This window comes from Orcinus orca, chromosome 7, assembly GCF_937001465.1.
Source record: "Orcinus orca chromosome 7, mOrcOrc1.1, whole genome shotgun sequence".
Classification (NCBI taxonomy): Eukaryota; Metazoa; Chordata; class Mammalia; order Artiodactyla; family Delphinidae; genus Orcinus; species Orcinus orca.
In genome coordinates, this window is record NC_064565.1 from 62310184 (window position 1) to 62329402 (window position 19219).

Genomic DNA, 19219 nt, shown 5'->3' on the forward strand with positions numbered 1-19219 from the left:
CGAAAAGACAACCCTCAGAATGGGAGAAAATATTTGCAAATGAAGCAACTGACAGTGGATTAATCTCCAAAATTTACAAGCAGCTAATGCAGCTCAATATCAAAAAAACAAACAACCCAATCCAAAAATGGGCAGCACACCTAAATAGACATTTCTCTAAAGAAGATATACAGATTGCCAACCAACACATGAAAGGATGCTCAACAACACTAATCATTAGAGAAATGCAAATCAAAACTACAATGAGGTATCACCTCACACCAGTCAGAATGGCCATCATCAAAAAATCTACAAACAATAAATGCTGGAGAGGGTGTGGAGAAAAGGGAACCCTCTTGCACTGTTGGTGGGAATGTAAATTGATACAACCACTATGGAGAAGAGTATGGAGGTTCCTTAAAAAACTAAAAATAGAACTACCATACGATCCAGCAACCCCACTACTGGGCATATACCCTGAGAAAACCATAATTCTAAAAGAGTCATGTACCACAATGTTCATTGCAGCTCTATTTACAATAGCCAGGACATGGAAGCAACCTAAGTGCCCATTGACAGATGAATGGATAAAGAAGATGTGGCACATATATACAATAGAATATTACTCAGCCATAAAAAGAAACAAAATTGAGTTATTTGTAGTGAAGTGGATGGACCTAGAGACTGTCATACAGAGTGATATAAGTAAGAAAGAGAAAAAATATATATATATATATACTGTATGCTAACACATATATATGGAATCTAAAAAAAAAAAAAAGTTCTGAAGAACCTAGGAGGAGGAGAGGAATAAAGACGCAGACGTAGAGAATGGACTTGACACGGGGAGAGGGAAGGGTAAGCTGGGATGAAGTGAGAGAGTGGCATGGACATATATACACTACCAAATGTAAAATAGATAGCTAGTGGGAAGGAGCTGCATAGCACAGAGAGTTCAGCTCGGTGCTTTGTGTCCACTTAGAAGGGTGGGATAGGGAGGGTGGGAGGGAGATGCAAGAGGGAGGAGATATGGGGATATATGTATATGTACAGCTGATTCACTTTGTTATAAAGCAGAAACTAACACACCATTGTAGAGCAATTATACTCCAATAAAGATGTTAAAAGAAATAATAACAGTTGATAAAAGAGTAACAGGAAAAGAGAGGTTTGGTCATAAAATGAGGTTAGCTAATATTTAATAAGCTCATGATTCCCTAAGGTGTGCCAGGCTCTTTATGAAAGTTATTAGATTTAGGGCTTCCCTGGTGGCGCAGTGGTTAAGAGTCCACCTGCCGATGCAGGGGACATGGGTTCATGCCCCGGTCCGGGAAGATCCCCATGCCACGGAGTGGCTGGGCCCGTGAGCCATGGCCGCTGAGCCTGTGCGTCCGGAGCCTGTGCTCCGCAATGGGAGAGGCCACAACAGTGAGAGGCCCACGTACCGCAAAAAAAAAAAAAAAAGAAAGAAAGTTATTAGATTTAATAAAGGTGTTAAAACTATGGAAAAAAAAATATAGTAGCTGAAATTTAAGGGTTTTTTTAGTCAATCCTTAGATGATGTGGTTTATTTACCATTACATAATAAACCAAGGGAATAATCTAATAAACTGAGTATTTTAAAGAAAGCTAATTTGATCTTTGATGAAAACATCCATTTACATATTAATTTTCAATAAAAAAATTTGCCCTAGAAATAATTTTGCAGTCTAGAATTTTGGAAATCTAGTTCCTATTTGTAAAATTTGCTCCCAAATAGGTTCAACAGGGTTAGTGTTTTCTCTTTTTAATTGATTTTAGGCTTTTATCATAACAACGGTAGAAATTTATCATCCCATCTTTTCCTGAAAAATGGTGGTAACATTTCTCATCTGAACTGTCCCCAACCATAACTCATGACTTCATTACCTAGTTTAGTGATCTAAAGTAATTTAATATTTTACATGATATGAGGTATGATGGGGCAAAAACCAAGCTGTAGTCGACTGCATAGCAAATGTTAACATAATAGTTTTACATTATTTTTTGCTTTTAGAAGCTGACTGATCATTAATCGTTATTCCTAAAATGCCAAGCACAGTTTACCTTATTCTAAAAATACTGAAATTTAAATACAAGTTAGGCATGGAATTACTCATTGAGAACAAAGAAGAAGAACAATTGACCATGCTGAAGATTGGTATAAAAGGGGTAGATTTTAATCAAAACAGTATTGGATAATTTTCTCATCTGTGACCCTGCATATTAAAAATTATGAAATATGTGAGGACTCTAATGTCATATTGACTCATGAATAGAATGTGTTTACTGAGTGCATAATTGCGCAAGGCCTTGTGCACAGATCCCATAGGGTCATGAAGAATAGAACAATCTCAGGAGACCCATTTAAGGAAACATTGAAAACCTATAGAAAAGATCTCTCTGATGGCTTCTGCATTATTCAGATTACTCAAAGAAAACACGTTGGCACTGCAAGTTAAAATAGATATTTTATTGAGAAACTTGCTTTGTCAGTGAGTGAGTAAAAGTTACAAATATTTTTATTTAATAAAATTAGCATATCCTTAATTCTAAAAACATCTCTTAAAAGCTTTCATTATCTGAAACTGCAGATCATTCTGAGTCAGGGTTTTCTTTTAGTGTCTTCCATGGAAAAAGATGCTGCCAATTCCTGTCATGCAAATAACAGAACATGTGTAGTATGACTTGTTCACAAGCAAAACAAATTCCCCACTTGAGTTTGAGTTTCTATAGATAGCATGCATATGAATTAATATCTTTATTGCTGTAACTATAAAATTCTCTTGGTACAGCAATGAGGCTTTATGCTTACTCCTGAGGATTCTAAGAGTTATAATAATGTGGTCATATATATTTTTTTAAGTTATGTAGCAGACAGTTCTGCTGAAAAACCCCATTCCCCAGTTATAACTTAAAATTGGTATAGGTTAATACTACACACTAATGTGTAATTTACTTGTTAAGTACACTAGGCTTCCATGCAGGTTTTTTTTTTTTTTAATTACATTTTTGTTGCATTAAAAGGGCAATGATTTAACCCTATAAATTATTTTCTAAATGGTTTTTACATATAAGACACTAAAAGTATGAGACAAATAAATATTTGAAACGGTTTTAAATAAGTTAAACCAGTACTAACAGCTAATAATTAAGTAGAGGGCAACATTTAGTAATTTTCAAATTTATAAATTTTTATACATGGACACTTAAAAAAACTAAATTGTAAATGTAAAAATAGGATGTTAGGCATAGAATTTTAAAATCTTGGCTTGAATTACATAGTTTTTTCTTCTCTTTAACTGCAGGGAATAAGGTAATAGGTAATAAGGTAATCTCTGTCCTGCCCAGAGATGCTTTGTGCAAACACCAGAAATGATATATCACACAGCAATAATTTTGCTGATAAATTTAAATGGATCTGCTCAAATTATTACTTTTAGTACAAAAGCTAAAGGTTAGACTATACTTCTGTTGATGAATTTTAGAGATAATATTTATGGAGGTTCTTATTTCCCTCCTAATGGCACAGATTAGTACGTTGGATAGAAAAGCAAGAGAAGATGAAGCACTTGTTTTTTAAAAAAGTGCTTCTAGTTTTTAATGAGTACTATTTTTCAAGGGAATGGAAAAATAGAATAAGAAGGCCTCTCATAAGAATCAATGAAATCTTTTTTAGGAAGTGCTATCAATACGTGCCAACTGGTTATAATTTAAGGTCCATATCCTCCCAACAGCTGCCAAATTTGGCAATTTGAAAGAATAGTAAATTGGATATTGATTTTGAAATTACAGCACGCAACTTCAGGGAACAATGTTTTAAAATATTGGCATAGTTTATAGTAATTATTATATTCATTATCAGAACTTTAAATTTTGATTTGTTTCTCTTTTTTCTAAGTCAATTTCCTGTGTGTTTTACATACACATGAAATCACAGAATATTAGCACGGGGGGTGGGAACATGTCTTGTCAAATTTTACAGAAGAGGCAACTGAGGCTCAGAGAGGTTGTGATTTGCCCAAGGTCCCCTAACTAATAAGTAACAGATCTGGGGCTAGAATATGACTCCATGTGGGCTTGTCTCCTTTATAACTTAGGTCTTAAGGGATGGGGATGAATGCTCAATTTCTTTGTATCTTTCCTGTTGGGGAATGTTTGCATTAATAGCAGGAGGACTCTGTTCAGGACTCTTTTGAAGAAATCTGTAAAACAAGTACTCATCCCGAAATTCATAATTGTTGGTGATATGTTGGATGACTCCCCCTTGCACCAGTTTATCTCCATATATCACAGCTTCACCACGGTCGGAGGCAAGGCCAACTTCAATTAGCCAGCTCACCAGGTCACAGCCACAGAAGGTCCCGACAGAAGTCTTTGCACCACACCTGTATGTCAAAGGAATGATTCACCCATATGTTCTGTAAATCTGGTATCAGCACTGCATGATGGAGGACAAGCAAGGAAAAATAGAAGGAGACAGGGAAAGACAGCATGACAGTTAAAAGGTGGCAGGGATGAAACTATTCTGAATGTAAAGGGTTTATTAAATTACCTGAACCTAGAAAGACCCACCAGAGAAAAACAAAATAGGCCAATAATGCTTGTGAAAACAGAAACACTTAAAACAAATGACTTAGATAATGTAAGTGCATCAACAAATAAATATTCTTTATAGAGTAGATGGTCTTTTATGGTCAGATGCATTCTATAGATAGCAATTATATATTTTATAAGTTATACTCAGTTAAAATAAATAATTTAATTGTCTCAGGAGCATTAAATAATATTTTTGCAAGCTCTTAAGAAGTGACAATTTTTACTAAATTACTGAAATCAAACTTTTTATTTTCTGCTTATCACAATACCTTTCTTCATGCCCTGAGCAAGATAATCTTACTGATATGTTAGGAATTTGCTCCATTAAGAAGCAGGCAGGGCTTCCCTGGTGGCACAGTGGTTAAGAATCTGCCTGACAATGCAGGGGACATGGGTTCCAGCCCTGGTCCAGGAAGATCCCACATGCCGCGGAGCAACTAAGCCCATGAGCCACAACTACTGAGCCTGTGCTCTAGAGTCCACGAGCCACAACTACTGAAGCTGCATGCCACAGCTACTGAAGCCCGTGCACCTAGAGCCCGTGCTCCACAACAAGAGGAGCCACCGCAGTGAGAAGCCGGAACACTGCAACGAAGAGTAGCCCCTGCTCGCCGCAACTAGAGAAAACCCACACTCAACAACGAAGACCCAACGCAGCCAAAAATAAAAATATAAAAAAAGAATGACTATTAAAAAAAAAGAAGCAGGCAAAGGGTAAGTGAGATCTGTCTTGCTATAAATCTAAGATTTGTTTTTCATAGTTGTTGACTATATTCCCCACACTGTACATTTCACCCCTGTGATTCATCTATTTTACAACTGGAAGTCTGTACCTCTTAATCTCCATCACCTATTTCTTTCTTCCCCCCAACCTCCTCCCCTCTGGCAACCACTTGTTTGTTCTCTGTATCTATGACTCTGTTTCTGTTTTGTTATGTCTGTTCATTTGTTTTGTTTTTTTAGATTCCACATATAAGCGAAATCATACAGTGTTTGTCATTCTCTGTCTGACTTATTTCACTTAGTATATTGCCCTCTAGGTCCATCCACCTTGTCGCAGATGGCAGGATTTCATTCTTTTTTGTGGCTGGGTGATATTCCATTCTATATATATACCCCATCTTCTTTATCCATTCATCTACTGAGGGACACTTAGGTTTCTTCTATATGTTGCCTATTGTAAATAATACTGCAATGAACAAAGGGGAGCACATATCTTTTCTAATCAGTGTTTTTTATTTTCTTTGAGTCAATACTCAGGAGTGGAATTGCTGGATCATATGGTACTATTTTTAATATTTTGAGGAATTTCCATAAGATTCCTCAGATTTTTTTTTTTTTTTTTTTTTTTTTTTTGGGCATGCTGCATAGCTTGTGGGATCTTAGTTCCCAGACCAGGGATTAAACCCATACCCCCTGCATTGGAAGTGCGGAGACTTTTTTTAAAAATAAATTTATTTATTTTACTTATTTATTTTTGACTGCGTTGGGTCTTCGTTGCTGCAGGCGGGCTTTCTCTAGTTGCAGCGAGTGGGGGCTACTCTTCGTTGTGGTGCGCGGGCCTCTCATTGCAGGGGCTTCTCTTGTTGCGGAGCACAGGCTCTGGGCACGTGGGCTTCAGTAGTTGTGGCGCATGGGCTCAGTAGTTGTGGCTCGCGGGCTCTAGAGCGCAGGCTCAGTAGTTGTGGCGCATGGGCTTAGTTGCTCTGTGGCATGTGGGATCTTCCTGGACCAGGGCTCAAATACGTGTCCCGTGCATTGGCAGGTGGATTCTTAACCATTGCGCCACCAGGGAAGCCCCAGTGCGGAGTCTTAATCACTGGACTGCCAGGGAAATCCCAGATTCCTTAGATTTAAAAAATTTTTGATAATAAATCTGCTTCTTAATTATTTAAAATTTGTCTTCCTAATGCAAATGTGAGGGTGCCTCAGGTATGAATAAAAAAACAAGGGAAAAAGAAATGTAAAAAAACAAATTAAGTAGATTCTGTTCATTTTTATACAAGTATGCAATAGACAACATGAATCTGTCCACAAGCATTAGTTAAGCTGCAAAACCTAAAGTGCTTGACAATAGGAAACAGTGGATGAATATCAAGATGAAATGAGAAATAGGTGACAAAAATTTTAAAGCATTTAACCACAAATGAATGTACATTAGCGTTTCATATAAAAATTAGAAAAGAGGTTAATATACATGAAAAAATTTCTCAAGTACACAAAATCACAATATTGTAATATCAGTATTTTACTTAGTAATAGGATATCTTAATTTATGCTTTGCAACTACAAACATCACTTTAAACAAAAGCCTGAATGTTACACCCAGAGCCTGAGCCTTTTTCCTCCTCGTTGATTTTAAATTTATAGCCGTACACCTTCTAATCCAGACACCAAGTGATTAATATTTGCTTCCTGATGACTGATCAGGCAGCTACAACCACAGCCCACTGAGTTGTGCAGAGTGGCAGAGGATTAGCCACTATGCAGGATGCAGAGCAGTCCCATCACCAGCCTGTGCCCATTTGCCATCTGGGATGGAGGCAGCCTGACAGCCCTGCAAATGGCAAAGGGCTATGCCAGTCGGCAATCACAGTGGGCCTGGTGGAGGTAACACAGAGTTCCTTTTTTTAAATTTTAAAAAGCAATTTTAAATAGTTGAAACTATCCATAGATGGTACTTTGAAATAATTGTGTTTGGGCCTTTAAGGGTGGGAAACTAATATTTTTTCATAGCTTACCATTTCCAGAAACTGGGCTAGGCACATCATATAGATTTTGTTATCTAATGCAAACAACCCCAAGAGCCAGGTATTTTAAAGAAGAGGAAAACTAAGGTTTAGAGACTTAAACTTGCCCAATGTCACAGAGCTAATAAGTGGCAGATCCAGTAATTGTATTCTAGTATTAGTCCCCACCCAGTGAGTCCCCTTTCCACGAGCTATACCAGGATACCTCAGTTATAATGAAATATAGTGGCATAATATTTGTACATATTCTGAATGGTAATTTTCATAAATTTTCAATTTTTCAGTTATAGACATAAAAGTATTCTTAATATCATGTTTTGTTTTTTTCTCTTTTTTTTGACAACCAAAAATATTGGCACTAAAACATTTGTTTATTCTTTTCCTGCTGTATACTCCATACAGGATTAGAAGAATAAATATGCTGTCACAGACTGAAGATTAGGACTTGAGGTGAAAAATAAGCAGCAGAATTAATTAAGAGATAGAAATTTCATTTCATTTTCTTAACAATATCATTAGTAATATGAAATAGCATATGACTAGCATACTCCTAGGAGATGGGGAATATAAAATCACTTCTAAATACAATGTATCTCAAAGGTTTTTGAGAGGTACTAATGGCCAAAATGAAGTGAATGTTCATATTCTGCTACATTTTGGTTCATTCTAAAGTTTTCATGTTTTACATGGAAATCAGAAGTTATATGGCATTTAAAAATGTAAAGATCAAAGTGTTATGGCTCCTATATATGCTGTTTCTTAAACTATAAACTGACCCATAGCTATTTTAACTTTTATGTGTATATGTGTTATTGAAAATAACAATAATAAAGTTAGTCACAAGCACATTACTTAGCTGATTACAAGCCAAAATTAATCATCTAAAATATAATTATCTAGAACCTGTACTTACCTTCTTTCCTTCACAATGTTTTGGATACAGAGGTCACGGTGATAATGGATAAACTGTTGACAGGTCATTTTTATTTCCTCAGGAACAGAAGAATCCCTATTTTCTGCTGTTTCTTTATTGTTCCATAGGAATTCAAGTCTAAAAACCAAAATTTAAGGATGCAATTTTTAAGGAAAGAAAAGCCCTGAGAGAGAGCCCCTTCTTGCTTATCACCCCATCAACATGGCTGTTCCAAAACTGTCACTCACCACAGCTGTCATCTACAACACCCAGACATCCTTAGTCTCTGAGGCAGAAACATATTTAACCTGCATTTGGTGCCTGGGGTGGGGGACTTGAACATTTTATAAACCCTCCAGACATGCTGGACACATTTCAGTAACTACCAAAAAATGAAGTTTCTCATTCTACATTCTACTGTTTTAAAACACAAAAAATAACATATAGAGATCAAGTATATTATTTAATCATTTTCCAATTTTGGTACCAGAGAGACAAATAGCAGGACCTGGAGTACAAAACAATTCTGTTTTGCCAGCCCAGACAATAGATCTGTTGACTCTTTTAACCAATCAACATTATGAAGCTAATAACTAAGTGCAGTGACTTTCCTATTGTGCTTTTCTTCTTTTATGAAAGGACTGTGACCCTAGCAACTATATTTTAGTTGCCAAATGCCCAGGGACCGTTTACTGGGCACTTTTTATATAGGCAATAGGATAAATTCCACTAGCACTTCTAGTTTCTACTAATTTTGACTTTGAAAACAAATGAGGAAGTACGGATTCACCCCTCTACCTCCACCACTTCCTCCCACCCCCAAGGTGAAGTGTTCTCATTTCATTATTTTTCATAAAGAAATTCCTGATCTGAATTCAAAGAAACTCTTCACCAAGTTAATTTTAAAAAATTGAAATTTTGAAAGAAGAAAACTTGAGTTTTCTATAAATTGTCGGTTTGACAGAAAGAGAAATCCTGTTGTCAAACAAGAAAGACAATCAAATATAGACCTTTGGGGGCACATCACCTACTATTTCCATTTCTAAATACATTTTCAAGTTTCATTTTACTTTATGTAGTTAATGGCATAGATAGAAGTCAGTGTCCATCAATTCTTGTTAAAATACAAATTAAAATGTTGGATTAATGACAGCTCTTCTGTCATTTTCTCTGCAATTATTTACAACAAATATGTGAATCAGCAGATAACCTTTCTGTGGTTTCCTAGTAGTTTCTAAAGGTTTAAAAATATAAGTATCTTAATAGAATGGCTTTGTCATCACCTTTACAGTTACAGCTTTATTTCAAAACTAAAAGTACCTTCTTTTGAAGGGTAGGATGATTAAATGTTTGTCCAATCCAAAGATGCCAAAGGAAATAAATCCCTATGGAAGAAAAAAAAGTTATATTTTATGAGTTCTAAAATAAATTTTAAGACAGAGAAATGATGGAAGCCAAAATATTTAGTGCTTGGGGAAGTAAACCTCTAGTGATTAGAGCAACATTTTAAATAGAACACACAGGCAGTACCTCTAAAGTTCAGTGCCTGATGGCAGGTACAGTCAATCTCTGTATCCACAGATTCCATATCCATGGATTTAACCTACCGTGGATTGAAAATATTTGGGAAAAAAATTCCAGAAAGTTCCAAAAAGCAAAACTTGAATTTGCCGCATACCGGCAAGTGTTTACATAGCAATTAAGGTGATGTAACTAACCTAGAGATGATTTAAAATATACAGGAGGACATGCATAGGTCATATGCAAATACTGTGCCATTTTATATGAAGGACTTGAGCATCCATGGATTTTAGTACCTGAGGGGTGTCCTGGGACCAGTCCCCCTCAGATACTGAGGGATGATTGTATGGTCCTTGGCTACCTCTTCCCAATCATCTTTCCTACTAATTATGATGGGTGAAAAAAGTGAGTGCTGAACAACCACATTGGCAAGCTAGCTTACTGGAGACAAATGAAAACATTTAAGGGCTATGTGACTTTTTTCCGCTTTCTAAAAAGAAAATAAAATATCTCCCATTATGCTTAAGTCCTTCTTTATTATTTTTCTGTTAAAACTTCAGAAATTATAGAATTAACAAGTGCTATAGGTTCTGATTATAATGAAGTAACTGAAAAAAATTTATGTGAAATGAAATTGGCTAGTGTTTAGGGAAAGGGTTTGAAGAATTTGGGAGTGATGAGGCAAACTAGCACCAGATATTAGCCACGTATCAGGACAATCAGGACTGCCTTGGGGAGATGGGAGGCTGGGAACTGCCATCTGTCAGGCACAGTGGGGTAAGGATTTTAGAGCAGGTTGGTGTGGGTGGGATGGAAAATGCAATGACATGAAGGACCTACCTGTCTTCACCTCAAATTATAAACCACCTAAAGGGAATGATCTTACTACCACAACTCCCCAAGAGAAAAATGGAATGGGAGCAGGTTTTGTATCTGTCTCCCTCCTTTGAAGCACTTCAGCCATAAGCTGTGGGGACAATATTTCAAATGCAACATTCCTGGCATTAGCTTCTGTTTGCGGAGCTTTGTCAGTCCCAGTCCTGGGATGGCTCAGCTTGGAGTGGGCTTTCTGAATGCAAAATGCTGAGTAAGACTAAGATTTTCAACCTAGTATTTTATAGTTCTTGGGTACAAAATCAAATCTTGGACAGTATCACAGAGTGAGGTGGGCATCAAGTAGCCCTGGGATGCCCGTGTCTGTCTATAATAAACTGATAGGTCGCTTGTCTGTCTAAATATAGCCATTTTTGCTCCCATAATAAAGGCAAAGCAAACTGGAAATATTTCAAGAAATTAACGTTAGGGAAAAACTTGCAAGAGCGTCTACTTATAAATGTTAACTAACTCATATGGCCAATTATTTCAGGTTTAATAGGCAAGCGCAATGATTTCAAGTACTGTAGTTTTTTCAACCTGATAATTAATCTTGGGACTAATATTCTTTAATTAAAAAGTAAGGGATGTGGTTAAGACTTCGCCTTCCAATGTAGGGAGTGCAGGCTTGATCCCTGGTCGGGGAGCTAGGATCCCACATGCCTTGTGGCCAAGGGACCAAGACATGGAACAGAAGCAATATTGTAACAAATTCAATAAAGACTTAAAAAAAAGTGGTGCACATCCAAAAAAAAAAATCTTAAAAAAAAAAAGTAAGGGACTGAAGACAATTAAATTTTTACATCAAAATATTTTCCCAATATCTAAAATATTATTTACCCTTAAATATCCATTTTAATAGTGACATAAACAAAGACAACAGCACCTATCATATTAGTTCTTCATGGAATTTTAATTTCTAATTTTTAAACTGGGGGTGACAAGTCTACTTTGCAGATATTCTTGTGATGTTTAAGTGAAATAATTAATGTAAAGAGCTTAAAAATGTTTGGCATATAGTAAACTCTCAAGGAATGGTATCTACTATCCCTGGTCAAATTTTATTTATATACCACATGATTTTTTTTTAAAGGATTTAAGTACCTGTAGTTCAAGAAACATCAAAATGTAAATGAAATGATGTGCATTAAAATAAGTTGCTAAACTAAAGGCTCAGAGAAGTTAAGTCATTTTGCCAAAGTAACTTCTTAAGGCCACAGCAAAGTTTAAAAAGAACTTGGAACATCTTGTCCCTGCTAAATTATCATTCTTTATCTCAAAACCAAAGCAAAAAACTATTTGGTATTTCTGATTGAAACACTCAGTGTGCATTCTGATGACTTTAACCAATATAATAATTCATCTCTACTAGGAGATAGGCAGCAGCTGTCAGCTGTCACGCATACCAGCAGCCGGCAAACAAACTAAACCCTTTTGATTTAAAAGAAAACAACAACATCCGTACCATCCCCCCACCCCCACCATCAAACCATCCAGGACAACAAAAACCCCTCAAAGTTCTCAGTAAATAAATACCTGGCCAAAGTTAAACACAGCACAGAAAAACTGTAACTCAACATATAGTCTCCCAGGCTCTTGGTTGAATAGCCACCATAAACAACTGGAAAGATTCTGTAAAGGAAGGAGAAAATAGTACTTTAAAATGAAGCAAGCTAATCATTTCTCTCTATCCAGAGCATAGTACAATAACTTATGTACTTAACAATTAGGAAGAAAAGAACTAAAGGGAAAAACACCAAGAGAATATAGAGGCTTTGTCTTTCAAACAAGAGGTTTCAACCTCTCTTCTTGACAGATGTCATTCAAGCAGCATCTATTCTGATCAGATTTGAAGCAAGAAGACATGAGCCATAATACAGAAGCTTACATAATACATCAGGACTTCGACTAGCCGAAGACAGGTCTGATTTTAAAATTAGTTTTACACAGTGAAAACAATCACATCACCGAGCAGCAGTTCTTGGCTGCATTTCTTACTTCTTGATTTTTGTTCTTAAACAGCAGTTAAAATGGTGCTGGCTGATATGATTCTATGTAATGAGCATCCCGGTTTGGAAAGAGTAAGGGGGTTTCTTCATGGGTTATATGGTCCATCTCCCATCGCTAGGCAAGTTACACTTGAACTATCACAAAGAAGTATACAATAACTGGTAATTCACTAAAGAGGACATAGAACTAATTTTAAAAAACCCTTTAGTAATCAAAGAAATGCATTTAAAAAATGAAGTGCTATATTTCACTTATAAAATTATCAAATAAAAAATTTATAATATTCAATGTTGGTGAGAGTACTTTACAAACCTATACTACTTCTTTGGAAAACAACTTAGTAGAATGCATCCAAAGGCACAAAAATATTTATATTCTTTGATCCAGGTTTCCCAACTTTGAGAATCTATCATAAGGAAATATATCTCACGGAGATGTTTATTAGAGCATTCTGAAAAACTAGGAACGATCCATAGATCCATAAGGAAGTGGTTGAGTGAATTATAATGCTTCTCCTCTATGGTTTATTGAGGAGCCATTTAAAGTAACGGTTATGAACACTTTGCAGCAATATGAAAATGCTTGACATAAGTCACAAAGCAAGACATAAATCTGAATGTATTATTAGAACCATGAAAAATGTACTGAAAGAGAAGGCAGTAGTATGATGGATATTTTTCCTCTTTTCTCTATTTTGTAAGTATCCATTGTATGAAGTGGTTATGTTATTTTCATAATATAAAATTATTTCTAAAAGTTTATTTATCTGAGGACTATCTTCTGAGAGACCATGTAGTCATTTATCCACAGAAGTCAGTCAAGGAATATGTTAGGAGTAAGTGGTCCTGTGCACATCATGGAGATGCCTGGTTTTACCCCAAATTCTAGGTTCAAGGCATAGGATGAGTAAGTATTCTAAGCAAAATAAGCCATTGAAGCACTTAGGCAACAGAGTAATGTGAATTATTCATTCTTCCCCCCCCTCCAAAAACATTTAGCTCAAGATTAGGATTCAGATGGTTGAACTGCCACCCCCCTGTGAAGGAGCAACTAAGTTTCTCCAGATGCCTGAAAAAAACCTTTGCCAAACATTTAAAGAAATGGCCCCAAAACAAAATCAGAAGAAACATTTACAGCAAACAGGCCAATGATGAGAAGTAAACACAAAAACACATGTCGAGTCAGTTGCTGGTCTCCACTCTGTAGATACTGCTCCTCTTCCTGGGCTAATATGCAGCTCTGGGAGTTACAGCGACTCACACAATGTTCATCTATAAAACAGTAAGTACAATAATTTGTAATCAGAGCTTTTTATCTGAATGCATTTTAAATTCATAATGACTTCCTAAACAAACCACCACATATGCACATTCAGCTCAGAATCAGTATTTTATTTTAGTTGAAATCCAAGGAAGTCTCCTTCATGTTGTTTTAGGAGAGTTCTACTTGTAGAATGTTTTTATCCCCCAAAAATACAAGTAGTACGCAATAGTTCTCTTCTACATTATTTAACAATGTAACACACACACACACACACACACACACACACACACTTTTTTTAAGGCTAAATTAATAACTCAAGTTTCACCTGTGATAAATCTACACCTTGGGGTAATTTTGTAAAAATGTAAAAATCTACACCTTGGTGTAAATAGGTCACGAATACCCTATTTTGGCTAAGAGCAAAACAAATTTACTACTACCACTTGCCTTTCATTAAAGAGTTTAAAATTTGCCTTAGAAAAGATCTTTAAGGAATCAAATAAAAAATATTATATACTTTGTTCTGTTCGCATACGGAACTAAGTCCAAATCACAACATGACTCTTCTCTGGCCTAAAAGAGAAGTGAGGGGCCTTTCGCAAGAAACCTTTATTCTCCCACCTCAGCTCCACTATATCTAAGGCATCAAACGCAGGGGAAAACATTTTTACAAAATAGATGCTAGTCTAACATACAGTCTTATTACAAAAAGTCAGAGATTAAAAAACACAACTTTACAGCTGTTAACCTTTAAGCAAACAAAAACTTATACTTCCTAAAGGCTCTTCTTAGAAAAGAACATATACAACCATTAAACATGGTCTGGCACAATAGGTAATGGCATAGGTGAATGTTCACAATAAAAGTAGGTTAAAAGTAAAAAGAAACCAGGCTGCCAAACAGTTTCTGTAGTATGATCCCATTTTATAACAATTATTTGGGTACATACTGGTGTAGAAAAATTCTAGCAGTATATATAATAAACCTGGTCTTAAAACATTATGTAGAAGTATTATAAAAATGGATAAAAATAAATTTTACTATCTTTTATTTGCCTTTTTTACACATTGCGATATTTATTTTGCCTTTGTGGTGTGTCACTGTTTTGGCGACAAGGAATTAATCACATTGTTAAACTCTAAAAATTCTCATTTGTCCATGGTTTGATTTCCTTTAGACTTTCTTTATTTCAGGCTTAGGAATGGTACTAAATTATGTGGGCAGATGAAGTCCTTATATGATGGCTCTCATTCTATATAATTTTGGTAAAATATGATCAGAAAATCTAAGAAGCCCCTATAATTAAAAAATTTTTTCAGGAATCAGCATTATTAATGGAGAAATGATAGATAAGCAAATTGTAAGGGGATTTTGGGGGGGTAAAAAAGTTGTTGAATCAAATCACATGTTGAGTTTGCTAATGGACTTTACTATTAGGTATACTGTATAGGGAAGAAAAAGCAATGCAAACCCTTGGGAATTCTGATGTAAAGAAATATTAGCTTTAGAAAAGAGGCACACAAAACTTGAAACACATGTATCTGAGTGCCAGGAGGGGTTTCCTATTGAAAGTCAGTGAAGGCTCAACATCTGATGTATTTTTACTTCTTTCTATGGAAATAGGAATTCTACTATTTAAGATTCATTCCTAGCCAGCAGAAAGCAGTCAAGTACAAATCCCGCCTGAATAATAACAACAACTACTGCTGCTGCTACTATGTTTAATAAGCATTTAGTTTGTATACCACTCACTGTGCTAAGTGATTTGCACACATCATTTCTTATAATCCTCACAACATTTCTTATATAAAAACATAATGACAGCAAAACAGTTGACGTATGCTCCATCATAAAGAGGACTTTTTAGGGTTTCCCTTTCTACTTTGATTAAAAATAAGGATGATCAACTGAAGGTACACTGCAATTTCACATAAATGTATTCGGTTGTCTTAAATAATTTGGAATTCAGACCATAAATGTGGTTTAGTCTCTTAGTCTATATGCCAAAAGGTTATTACTTGTAAAGATTTTTCTTATTTTATAAGAAAGGGCATATTTTAAAGCACATGGATTCCAAATGTAATTAAGCACTACCTAATTAGTCCTGGCCCTGGGGGAATGGAGTAGGGGAAAAGTCTCAGCTTCTAAAACAAGAGCCCCCCAAAAATAATGGTCCTTAGAGCAAACTTCTTGGAATTATCACTTGGGTTAAATTTATTGGAAAATTTCCACGCAAATTAAAAATCAGTACCCTATGTATGCACAATTATTATACTATTTGTACTTTCTTTGAGAATATTCTCAAACAGTAGCTTCTATAGAAATTCTATATAGAGTTCTTTTAAGGCATAAGAATAAGGAATCTTTTGTCCCTTAGGCCCATCCTCATAGCCCAGATGCACTTACTTTTCTTTCTTTCTTTTTTTAAATATATATTTATATTATTATTTTACTGGAGTATAATTGCTTTACAATGATGTGTTAGTCTCTGCTGTACAATGAAGTGAATCAGCTATACGTATATATACGTCCCCTCCCTCTTGGACCTCCCTCCTACCCACCCCATCCCACCCGTCTAGGTCGTCACAGAGCACAGAGCTGAGCTCCCAGCCAGAGGCACTTACTTTCCTCAAATGAGGGAGTCACAGAGCCACTGGTGCTTATGTTTGCTACTGGTTCTGTGGATGGGCAGCATAATTCACCATTTCCCATGGAGCAGGAGCAGCAACCTATATAGACAAAATACCATGTGAGGGAAGAGTCCAAGCACAACAGGAATGGACAGCATGAAGAGATGCCAAGTAAAACAAACCAAACCCCCCAAAACAAAAAACTCTCTAACTCATTCATACACACACACAAATTTTCCATACAGCCACATTGTATGGGTATCTATCAAAAAGTATTCAGGGGCTTCCCTGGTGGCGCAGTGCTTGAGTACGCCTGCCGATGCAGGGGACACAGGTTCGTGCCCGGTCCGGGAAGATCCCACATGCCGCGGAGCGGCTGGGCCCGTGAGCCATGGCCGCTGAGCCTGCGTGTCCAGAGCCTGTGCTCCGCAAAGGGAGAGGCCACAGCAGTGGGAGGCCCCCCGCACCGCAAAAAAAAAAAAGTATTCAAATTCAAATGTCCTTATACAGAAGCTAACATTTAAAGAGTGGCAGACAAAGGGTCAGTCTTTTACATATTCCTTTGTGTGAGACAAGGAAAATAAGGAAAATGTTTTTGTTTGTTCTCCAGCTGATATCTTTTTTGGAGGGAATTCCCATAATTAATTAATTTTTTTTTAAGGAAAATGTTTTTATCCATGCTGTTTTATTAGTTTCCACTGTGCTTTGGGAAATAAGAATTTGACCACTTTCCTAAAATACAGCTTTGATTTCATCTCTCCTTGAAAACATGCACTAATGCTCTATTGCTAACTGCAGCTAATTCAGACTCCTTAGCCTGAATTTGAAAGCTCTCTAGGACTCGGCCCCTCTCCCCCTATCCAACCACTCCCATTATTCAACAAAGGCCCTTCCCTTCTTTCAGGACAATTCTCTAGTTGTCCTCCACAAACTTCATGTTTGAGTCTCCTGGCCTAACTTGACATAGATTTCATCCAAACCCTCTCCTCCTCTAAGTTTAGCTCAAAACTCACTTCTTTCAAGAACATGTTTCCTACTAGTTTAGAAGATGCAGTAAAAGCAGTTGTATTCTTTTTTTATTTTTAGATATATACTGCTGAAAGCCTCTTGCTGGTTTATAGGTAAACTGGTTTACACAAGTCATACTGAGACATCTGCTATAGAGCTGTAATTTTACCTCTATATAGTCAGAGAACTGCATGCAGTGTCCTTTAAAACATCTCATATATATGGACACGGTGCTCCTTGACATGGATTATAATAGAATAACTTCAGTGATAAACTGTATTAAAACTTAATGTACTAAAAAGGAACAATTCATAGGCTGAAACCTTCATTGATAATGTGCTTTAATTTTTCAGTAGTGTTCTTAAAAACAAAACAAAAAAAGATTTCTAAGTATAAAGACTATAATCTATAATAAGCTATTACAAATGTCTCTCTAAATTTAAGATAACGATGCCACAGAATAATCGAAAAGAAAATACACAAATCAGCTGGCCCTGCCCTCTTACCTTCATAAATTTGAAGGCTTAAATTCACTAAGATAAAATTGTTAAGAAAACAGACATAAAGCCAGCCCATTCCAAAGACATATGTATAGGGAACACACACACATGGCAGTTTTTCCCTTCAAATGTAAGAAGGATGTGTAAGTGTCCCATTAGCCTTCTCATTTATGTATGTATGTTTGCATGTTGCTCAGTAATACACCATACTTATTTATTACTTTTTTATTTTACCCTTTGACCCCCTTCACCCATTTTTCCTACCCTACTCCCTGCCTCTGGCAACCACGAATCTTGTTTTCAGAATCTATGAGCTTGTTTTTTTTTTTTTTAAGATTCCATATATAAGAGAGATGATATGGCCTTCTCTTTTATTAACTGAACCTTTGCTCTCATATTAAAATAGGTTAATTTTCCTTTCGATTATAATTCCACACTTAAGAGTGTAAGCAAATCACGTGTCTCTGACAAATGTGTAGCGAGGGGCAGAAGGGAGTGAACTACTTTGGATTACTGAGATTTGGGGAGGCCAGGCTGGACATCTAATGTGTTATGTGTTAATACTACTAGCAAAGCAGAAGAGAGCAGGCTTTAGGGAAGGAAAATAACCAGACAGGTTTAAAAACCTTTTTCCTAGGAACGTGGGTGAATAGGCAAATAAACAAGTGCTTTGCCACAGGAGTTTTCAGGGTAGCTTCAGAAAATCATGGCGCATCTTATCGACCATGCATCTATCCATTCATTTAACAAATATTACTAAACATGTATAGGAAGCCTGATACCATGCTAGGTGCTGAGGCTATAATGATGGGCAAGTCAGTCACAGCACTTACACTCTAGTGGGTTATACTGAAAATTTATAAAGCAATTATAAAGCAGTGAGATAAGAGGAGAGGGAAGTATAAACACTGCAGAAGGTTTTCTATTGAGATAAGCCATAGCTGTCTTCTGGCTCTCCATTTACTTATACAAAAGGTGCAAGCCAGTTTTCCTGCTAGAGATGACGATGACAGGATTTAAAGAACATCTATGGTACTGTTTATTTGCTATTTTTAAAGGACAGCAGAGACGTAGCAGAAGTCTCCGGGCTTAAGACACTTAGTTTAGGACTCCCCACACATGTTCACAGGCCTTTGGTGGCCAGTTCTAAAACCC

At 36.3% G+C, this 19219-nt stretch overlaps 1 protein-coding gene across 5 annotated transcripts in view; it reads right to left on the minus strand.

The window, feature by feature from the left end:
- Positions 1-2449: 2449 nt before the first annotated feature.
- Positions 2450-19219, minus strand: part of GPR155 (G protein-coupled receptor 155) — a 42822-nt gene continuing 26052 nt past the window's right edge. For 3 of the 5 annotated variants that reach the window (XM_004267329.4, XM_033423599.2, XM_033423598.2), the window contains 6 exons: positions 16551-16655; positions 13798-13934; positions 12190-12285; positions 9580-9644; positions 8260-8397; positions 2450-4385 (listed from right to left, as the gene is read on the minus strand). In XM_004267329.4, the coding sequence (XP_004267377.1) occupies positions 4094-4385; positions 8260-8397; positions 9580-9644; positions 12190-12285; positions 13798-13934; positions 16551-16655 (833 nt within the window). In that variant the 3' untranslated portion in view covers positions 2450-4093. Of the gene's footprint in view, positions 4439-5885; positions 6524-8259; positions 8398-9579; positions 9645-12189; positions 12286-13797; positions 13935-16550; positions 16656-19219 lie in introns of those variants that run through there. The other 2 variants (XM_033423596.2, XM_033423597.2) reach the window with 2 other exon arrangements.